Source organism: Tyto alba, unplaced genomic scaffold (assembly GCF_018691265.1).
Source record: "Tyto alba isolate M040663 unplaced genomic scaffold, T.alba_DEE_v4.0 Super-Scaffold_7, whole genome shotgun sequence".
In the NCBI taxonomy this organism is placed as follows: Eukaryota; Metazoa; Chordata; class Aves; order Strigiformes; family Tytonidae; genus Tyto; species Tyto alba.
Window position 1 is genome coordinate 30,854,004 of NW_024881328.1, and position 9,108 is coordinate 30,863,111.

Genomic DNA, 9,108 nt, shown 5'->3' on the forward strand with positions numbered 1-9,108 from the left:
GTTCAGTTTGAGGTGCCTGATAAAGTATGAGAGATGACAATTTACTGAATTGTCGGGAGAAAAAAAAAGGAAATTTTTCATATCACTTGAAAAAGATGAATTCACTAAGATCCTAAGGGTTTATTTAGGTCCTTGTTATAGATGAATCTATCCCTAGGAGTTTAACTGTGGCTTGCAGAAAAGGCTTGTTTGCCAGCAGCAGTGCCAGTGAAGCTTAATGCATGTTACCTATTCTTTTAAGAAAACAGTATTAAGTTCTGGTGGTGCATAGCAATACAGTATAAATAAAAGTATGTACAATAACTTTAGATTATTTAATATGATTCTTCAAAATTAACCCGTACCTATTGTATCTTGAGACTTACTTTGCATAGTAAGAGGTCCTCAGATTAAGTGCTAAAATGACAAAACAATAAAGGGAGATGCAAAAGCACAAATTTTTACTAAGAATGTAGACAAATACAAGAGCATGAGTCACAGTTTCAAGCAGCTTAACTTCTTTGGGAAACACACAGTATTAAAACTGCATGCAAAATGATGCATAGCTAACTTTTGGCAAGTACGACAGGTGAGAAAAATGCCTTTTGTGATGTGTGAAGAGAGAAACATTTATTTGCCTAAGCAATTAATTTGTGCAGTTTCAACTTTAGACTTGGAAGTGGAGGATTTCTCCTTACTGAAATGATTTGGGTGACATGAAAAGACAAATAGATCGTTTAAGGTCACAGAGAGAACCCAAGCCTGATTTCAGAAAGGCACATGGATTGCAGCAATAAGAGCTGAAAATACAGTATACAGTAAGATTACAGCAGGAACTCTCTTGTTAAGACATATTTTGAAAGAGGGAGATAAGCATTCAGCCATTCTCTATATACAGTTTTCCTTACAGTCAAAAAGTGAGGCACGCTGCGCTTCACGATGCCAAGAGAGGAAGTAGTTCATGAAATACGGCCACTTTAATGGCATTTTCAAGTATACCTTGTCGAACTGTATTTTAACCATACAAACTAAAGCAGCAAATACAAATCACATTTTCCTTCTTTGAAGCACAGGAGAGGTATGATTGTTTGGTATTTATTTAGAATTCCCAGTCTGTATCATCTTGATTTGCAGTAAGATGTCCAAGTTCAGTCCCAACTGCTGTTGAGGGCAGTGCCAAGAACTCTGATCTGTTATTTTGAATAGGAGGTGGTAATAGAGACAGTAGTGAATTCTGTGTTTGTTCTTTTATCTAGAAAGAAGAAAAGTTGAAACAGGGCTCCACATAAAAGTCTACATGACCTTGCATCTGACTTCATTAAAAGCATGTGAAATCAGAGCCATGTTCTTGCATGTTACAGTATTGAAAATAACGGGACAAGGGGTTTAGCTTTCCTCACTCTAGAATACGTTGAATTAGTCTTTCAAGACTAAATACATTAGCTAGGCAGTTGTTCTTCTTTAAATTAAGAATATTAATAGTTACTAGTTAGGCTGTCTTTAGTTAAGTTAAACCGACTTTATCAAAGGGGAAATGGATTACTCTTATGCTTCCTATACTCTACCAATACCATTTTATTTTTAAAAAATGTAGTGTGAAGCAGATACACTGTTACAGAATGTTTTCTGGCTCCAGCTAACTTGTTTTGTAATCCAACTAGTATTTTGTGGCTTATTTAGGTTATAGTTGTGTCATTTAACAAAATGTAGTAAACTCACCTGTTTGAAGAACGTATGCGAAAGCAAACTGCTTGCTGATGGCCTGGATCATAAAATGAACAATGTAATTATGTTTTGGAAAGTAAAATACTGCTTTTGGAAAATTGGACAGACTGAAAAATCAATTTAAGTGCTATGGTTTTTCATACACAGGACATATATGAAGCATTAAAAAAGCTGCACCGAATTCCTATATTCTGTGCCTCAATTTGTAGTGAAGGCACTACTAAGGAAATCTATTTTTAAAGGCTTTTTCACTTTTATATTTAAGAAGGAATTTAATGCCTCATTCAGAAGAGATGTAATACTGAAAAACAAGTACTTCAGATTTCTGTTTTTGTCTTGGACAAAGTGCATGTTTAAAAATGAATTTTACTTGTTATGAAGTACATCCGTATTACAAGAAAATCAGGGGTCAAATTACTTTAAAAGTATGGTTCCTTTATCAGGTAGGATAATTCTTAAATTACAGAACCAAAGGTAAGTGTAGTGTTTTGGATAGTGCTTCTGATCTGAAAGTCTGACTTTAACAGTATTCAACTAATTACTGTATCCTAAATTGTGGGCTATACTTGGTCTTAGATTGAAGCGAGTGAAAATTAGTTTTCACCAGAAGGTTACCTTTTCTCAGGGTCCTGTTGCAAGCAAAGTTCTACCAAGTTGTGGAAAGCAGGTGAAAATGTTTTGGAAAAAGGAATCTGTAGTCTTTCACTGGTCATTGTGCGTGTCATGCTCTCACCAATTCCAGAATCAACACCTGATCGGGAATTCTTCATCCTGGATTCCCCACGAGGAAAGGTATTTATATCCCACGGACAATATGTGGGACCTTTCAGCTTTTGCAACAGCATCTAGTAGAAAGGAATATAAGAGTCCCACAGCTATCCACACCTATTCAGGTTAAGCTGTGAAACTCTAGAAATGGAATGATTATTCGATCTGGAAAGAAGCATGCGTATTTGAAATAACAAAAAGCAGCCACCATTTCAGCAGTGACAGCATTGGTTTCTCCAAGTAAAATAAAAAAAGCTTGGAATGTTTTGAAGTAGAAAGAATTTAGCATCATACCTGAGTGCGAGGCATATCTTGAAATGGAACATGTCCATTGGCTAATTCACATGCTGTAATTCCCACACTGTAAATGTCAGACTTCATGTTATACCCAGACAAATCCTGTGAGAGAAACAAAACTCTACTGGATCACTGATGCCATTGAGCAGTGCTGACAAAGATACAAGTGTCGCAAGAGAAGATTCTAATACCCTGTAATGTACATAGGATTGAGTCAATTAAATTGTGAAACCTCAAGCTTTGTTAAGAAATCTGAAGTACTGAAGACAAGTTTTGGGATCTGCAGTAGTTTCCAGGAAGGTCAGGTAAAGACTTAGTACAGCACCACCTTACCAACAGCTTTAAAACCAGTTCTCTTTAGGAGACTTACAAATTCAGCACATCTATGCCTTTGTAAAAGTTGCAGTTCAACAGCTTCCACTGCACTTCTACAAGTAGACTTAAGTTAGAAATTGAGTACTTGCAGTAGCTTTCAATAGGAAAAATGAAGTGTAACTTATACTAACCTGTCTCAGTAGTTCAGGACTCAGCCAAGGAAGCACAGATGTACTAAACTGGGGGAAATCATATACCACCTTTGACTTCTGTCCATTGTTAACTAAACTGTAGAGGTTGTTTAAACCAGAGAGAGAAACCAGCCCATCCCCTGAAATCAGAATGTGGCTAGCTTTAATATTCCTGTAACATAAAGTGGTAAATTTTAGTTATAAGAATTTCTCAAAGTGCTACTAGAGTAGAAAGGCTTTCGTATTTCATTAACTTATAGTGAGATTTTATTGTGCAGTTCTGTTTAGCAGATTATTTTCATGGAAGCTGTTCACTCAGTATAAGTTGTCTTTTTAATACAGCCCCAAGAGATAAGAGAGATGATCAGCAAGAAAAATGTGCGCAAAGTTGGAGAAGGGCCCTCCTTCCCTGCAAAAGGTATAAAGTAAGGGAGCCCTTTTGACAACTCTGATTCTCTTCTGCTTCAAGGAGACAAAGCCAGACAGCTGTATAATCCCTGTAACAACTGGCTTTAAATAATGTATGAATACCATTCTTGTTAAGATTCTACAAATTTGGTTCTGCTGTATTATTGAAAAAAAATTGCTTCTGCACTATCTGACATAAAAAGGTATATAGAAAAAGAAAGGAGAAAACACTTAAGCTGAAAATTAGTTTTGAAGTGAAACTAAATTCTTAATAAACTGGATGCTGTAATCTGATTCTTACCTATGACATTCTCCTACCTGTGAATGTAGCCGTTCTGGTGCATGTAATTTAATCCTCTGATTGCACCAAACAGAATGTTCCCTATCAAAGCTTCACTCATTCCTTCAGGAAAGTAAGTCTTCAGCAGGTGTCTAGCTGAACCTGGACATGAAAAAAACCTACCTAAGCCAAACAGGTCTTGTTAAATTACTTGTCTATGCTTGCTTCATTGTATACATCCATCAAGAGCAGCATTCTTATCGTTTTATTGATTATTGTACATCAAGAACAGTTTCATGGATGCAACTGATGCATCCATCAGGCAAATATCACACTCAAGTCATGCTACTGTTAACTGAAAGTCTGTGCCAAACTGGTATCCAATCTAGACAAGTTTTCTGTTGGCAAAATCCACAACTGTAAAGTCCAATATATCTTCCAACTAACATTCCTCACATAGTGGGTGTTAAGACTAAATGCAGTTCAAATACAAGTCTTCACTGGGGAGGAAGATTGTGTACAGATCAGTTCTCTAAACAAATGGTTTGGAAAGGTTTTTTTTACTACAAGACAGGAGATGCTTGAAGAAAAACCTCTCATGGACTGCCAGACTGTATCAGCCCTTTTTCCTATTCCAAAATTGCATTTAGCAGTTCTTACCATAGGCCATGAATGGGGAGATGACCCAAAGCCAACTACCAGCTGTAAACACTGTCCAAAGAGTCATTACATTGGGATGCTGGAAAAAGTGGGATAAAACCACCTCATTCTGTGGAATGAAATAAAAGTGGATGTGTTAACCACAAGACGATAGCCTTACTAAGAGCATTAACTGCATCAGTAATCAGTAGAAAGAACTGTTCCCTGTGTGCATTTATATGAAGTTGCAGGTGATGTGCATAGCCCCCAACAGAAGTGTAAATAACTTGCCTATAATTGCATTTGTCTGAAGTAAATCTAGTTTGCTCATAGTCTGAAGTTTTGGTGTTAAATACAGAACACGTTTAAAAGAAAATGTGGTACAATTACATAAGTATTTCTAAAACACCTGTCAACTCTTCAGAAAGCAATTCTCAAATTTGCACATGCCTCATGTTTATATTTTACAACTTTGGAGGCAAAACTTGACTGAAATGACCAAGTACAAACACAAAGGCTACCTCTTTCTAGTAACCTCATATGTATTCATCACCATCTTCAGACTTGTGCAGAAATGCTGTTGCATTACCTGTAAGGCTTTCAAATGCTCTTCAGAGCAATTTTCTAGGTCTGTGATCCTTACAGCAACTTGCATGCCTGTAGGTGTATGCCGTGCAAGGTAGACTGAAGTTAAGTTGTTGAACCGCCTTCCTGAAACCAGAAGTGGCAGCCTTAACATTGGAAAATACAATGATCCACCACATAATTTCCATCATATTTAAAGATAACTTTACAGTTTAAAAATTGCAATTAATAGCAGCATAACATTTTCTTTAAGGATGTCAAGAATTTAATCAGTGTCAGTAAATTAATTAAAGCATGGCTCTGCTATTTTTAGAACAGCTAGAAGTGTTTAAACATTGGTCAGTATTAATTATACATCTAAGTGAACAACACTTCTAAGCATGCATATTCCCACAGATATATGTATGCACAGTAGGATCCAGGGCAGCCATCCTTAGAACAATCAACTCAGGTAGCCAAGTGACAAGACATGACACTACTTAATGCTGTATTTATTGTCCACATACTACTGATTTAGAAAACTGACATGCAGAAACATCAAGAGAAAAATTCATGTAATTGGTGATTTGTCTTATATCTTAAAATCAGTGATTACTGAAACATAAGCAATGTTCTGCACTTCTCTCTACTGAGGAGACACCAGAATAGCTCTAGTCAGCTGATAATACATTTTCCAAACTTAGTATTTACTGCTGTGAGCAGTAACCTATTGAGAGCATGTACCTGCAGGAACAAGAAATATTTCAATGTATACTTATGTTACCTATTTCCAGCTGGAGTTCATAGTGAGAGACATTAGAAGAGCAAAATACCATTTCATTCCTTTCTGTAGATGGGGGAATCCAGGCTAGATCAGAATCAGCCTAACAGTGAGGAAAAACAGTTCTCAAAATGACTATGTATTTTTTAAACATTTACATGCTTAAAATTAACACAGATATATAATTAATTAGAATGCTAAGATCAAGTACTCAGAATATTCAAGCTGGTGCTTTTACCATTACACTGATACTTAGTTTTATGAGCTACTAGGGCTTTTATTGTGTTTCGTTTTTAAACGGGTACAAGATTAATAGTAACAATTACCTATAGTGTCCTTCCAAAGTGGAAGCCCCAAAGTACTCTGGATATTTTTGCTGTTAACATTTTAAGAAGTACCCTCTAGTGAGATTATTTTTAATATGTACCAGTTTCATATTTAATGTTGCCAGTTAATGTTTCTATTTTATTCTTACCAGGCATTCATGGACGCTGCTCTGAGATAGCTCTTCTGGTCTGATTGATTCAACGGGTGTACGTAGAATACAGGAACAGTCCTTGAGAACAGAAACAAGTGAATGCTAGTGGAGATGCCGCAATTTATTAAATGTGGCAGTGGGAAAACATCAAGAGTAGCCCCTATAAGCACAAGTTCAGAAAGTTTTCTGCTACAAGTCAGTCAAGTAAGAGGTTAAGAAACAGCATAGAGCACGTACATGGCAGACCTAGAGAGAAGAAAAAGTAAATAGTCTCCTTCACCAAAAGTTGATGCAACAAAGTTTAAACATCTCAGCACTGTGGAAATCCTCTCAAGCAAGACATTTCACCAGAACTTTTTCACATTAAGGTATGACTGCCAAAGATTTTTACATGCAAACTTACCAAACAAGACATGGAACTGCTTTAGATCAGAGGAACAGTCATATTTATCCTAGAAAAATTAAAGTAGCAACGTAAGATCATATATAAACCTGTAATAAATATAAGTTTCTTTAACCACAACTGTAAGGCATTCCTCTCAGTTAACACACACACACAAACACGAAACTACAGCTCTGGGAAAGCCTGCTTCTATCAAGCCTTTAAGCACCATATGGATTTCAAACTCCATGGATATGCAGTATCTATTCCAACTCAAGTTTTCCTTTTTGATTCATCAGTTTACAGATGTTATTACCACTTCTGAACAAACAATTTAGTTGTGCCTTAAGTGGCAGAAAGTAAAAAGGAACAGATTCAGGAATCCCTGGCACTTTGTAGGAAAATAAATAATTGTCTGTTGTTTTAAAGGAGCACAGCTGTGCAGTCAGATCTCAGCTCAGATGTGTGTAGCTGAATTACCTCACAAAAAAGGCAAGCCAGAAGCAACTGCACTTTGTATTTCACAAGTGAAGGAGGAAATACTATTGTAAGAGATTTGAGTAAAGGGGGGGGGGGGGGGGGGGAAGGAAGGTAACCAATTCAGATAATTTTCACTTTACTTAGGCTACAGAATCACCATTCAAACTTCCTCACAGATCAGAGTAGCCACTCTTGACAGTCCTCCAGAAGATTTATGTCTGATGTTTTGAAAGCTCAGGCAGCGAGGAGAAATGACTATGTCTAACAAGTGTATCAAAGGTTCTGAAGTGTAGAGTGGGACTAGCTAATTTACTTCAGCAACAAGCAAATCTACCATGATGAATCCTACCTGGTGGCTGACAAAGTCAGCTACGGGAAGTAGTTCCATGTTAATATGTAATTATTGCTTGAAAGCTAACTTTAAAAAGGCAAAAAGAAGTACTATATCAGAAACTGATCATTTTGTTCATCAAGGAGCTAAACTTGGTTATATCTCACATTTAAATTAAGTATGCTATTTAATCAGGGCAACAGTCCTGAAAAGCTAACAAGCTCCCACCCACCCCATCCGCTGCCAAATATCCAAGCCACAACTAATCCTTAGTATTTTTACCCTGAAAATCCGCTTGAAGTAAAGAATTACTGTAAATCATTATTAAAGATGAAAAAACAAGACGAGATCCTTCGTAAGTATTTGGCACCTTCAGAGGATCAGGGCTGGACTTACCCAATTTCACCAAGGAAATCTGTGGCAGAGTAGGAGAAAAAAAAAATGCAGCTGCTTCAGGATACTGGCCAGCACTGCAATGGCTACAGCATCCTTCTACCTGGAAAGGAAACACCTTATTCCATTATACAAGGTAACTTATTCTGTTGCTTGGAATATGAAACCACAAAAGCTAAGCTGAAGAATAAGGTCTTAATGACTGTGATACACCAAAGTCAAATCATTGTAGAATTTGTTCAACGGGGTATAGTCAGACAACAGAAACGTCCATGATCTAGATTTTTTCAAACAACATTACAAATGTGAGATTTTTAGTTTTGTTTTCTTACGTAGTTTAACACTTTCAATACGGTTTTGGAACATGTCCCTACAACCTCTTCCCTGTTTCCACATCTTTCTGTAGCACGGACTTTTTTTTTTTTTTATATATACTGCAGATAGTGACAGTATTGCACAGCTGAACCGGGACATTCACCATAGCTCGGCCAACACTTCATATGCAGCGAGCAATACGAGGGCGGCGGGGAAGAAAAAACGTGCCCGTGCGCTGGGGAGCGCGGAGGCTCGGGAGCCCACAGCCTCGGGACCGCGAACGCGCTTTACCCGGGTGCTGCGGGCGCCGGGCTGCAGCGCTCGGTCTCGTATCTCTAGTTAAACGATCCGTCCGTGATAAACGTAACGGAACGCGAAGTAACGACGCCTCGCAGGCTCTCCCAGGAGGGCTCCTCACCGGCGCCGTTAAACACGCGCCACGCCTTCTCACGCGCCGGGCGGCGGTTTAACGTCGCCCCCCGCGGCGGCCGAGACAGGGCTGCGCCCCTGCCAGCGCGGCGGCCCCGGCGCCGCTCCCCGCAGCCGTCTCCTGAGCTCGGCGGGCGCCGCTTCCCCCTCCCCGGCCCGGAGCCCCGGCGCCCCCAGGAAGCCCTGCAGAGAGGCAGCGCCCGTTCCTACCCGCCGCCGAGCCGAGCTGAGGTGAGCGTCAGGGGCCGGCGCGACCCGCCGAGCCGCCAGCGCGGAGCCGAGCCCCGTCCCGCCCTCAGCCCCTGCGGAGTCGCTGGCGGTGGCGGGGGCCGCCCGCACCCGGCGGCCCGGCG

At 39.3% G+C, this 9,108-nt stretch overlaps 1 protein-coding gene across 5 annotated transcripts; it reads right to left on the reverse strand.

Moving 5' to 3' along the window:
• Nucleotides 1-418: 418 nt before the first annotated feature.
• Nucleotides 419-9,047, reverse strand: STRADB (STE20 related adaptor beta). 5 transcript variants are annotated; one of them, XM_042784002.1, is made up of 13 exons: nucleotides 8,966-9,047; nucleotides 8,015-8,033; nucleotides 6,829-6,877; nucleotides 6,423-6,503; nucleotides 5,951-6,050; nucleotides 5,192-5,313; nucleotides 4,624-4,732; nucleotides 4,002-4,125; nucleotides 3,276-3,447; nucleotides 2,767-2,871; nucleotides 2,320-2,549; nucleotides 1,699-1,741; nucleotides 419-1,231 (listed from the first exon to the last, which is right to left on the reverse strand). In XM_042784002.1, the coding sequence occupies exons 3-13, from the start codon at nucleotides 6,838-6,840 to the stop codon at nucleotides 1,079-1,081; spliced, it is 1,251 nt and encodes a 416-aa protein (XP_042639936.1). In that variant the 5' UTR covers nucleotides 6,841-6,877; nucleotides 8,015-8,033; nucleotides 8,966-9,047; the 3' UTR covers nucleotides 419-1,078. The 5 variants fall into 5 exon arrangements, with proteins under 5 accessions (XP_042639936.1, XP_042639937.1, XP_042639935.1 ...); XM_042784003.1 differs by having other exon boundaries at nucleotides 419-1,169; nucleotides 8,015-8,114; nucleotides 8,966-9,037; XM_042784001.1 differs by having other exon boundaries at nucleotides 8,015-8,114; nucleotides 8,966-9,037.
• Between the last annotated feature and the right edge of the window lie 61 nt (nucleotides 9,048-9,108).

What these genes read in the sequence shown, in the direction of transcription:
- STRADB (XM_042784002.1), bottom strand. An exon ending in AGCATTTGAAAGCCTTACAG is followed by an intron (nt 4,733 to 5,191) that starts GTAATGCAACAG and finishes TTCATTCCACAG; the next exon opens with AATGAGGTGGTTTTATCCCA. An exon ending in CTCCCCATTCATGGCCTATG is followed by an intron (nt 4,126 to 4,623) that starts GTAAGAACTGCT and finishes TTTCATGTCCAG; the next exon opens with GTTCAGCTAGACACCTGCTG.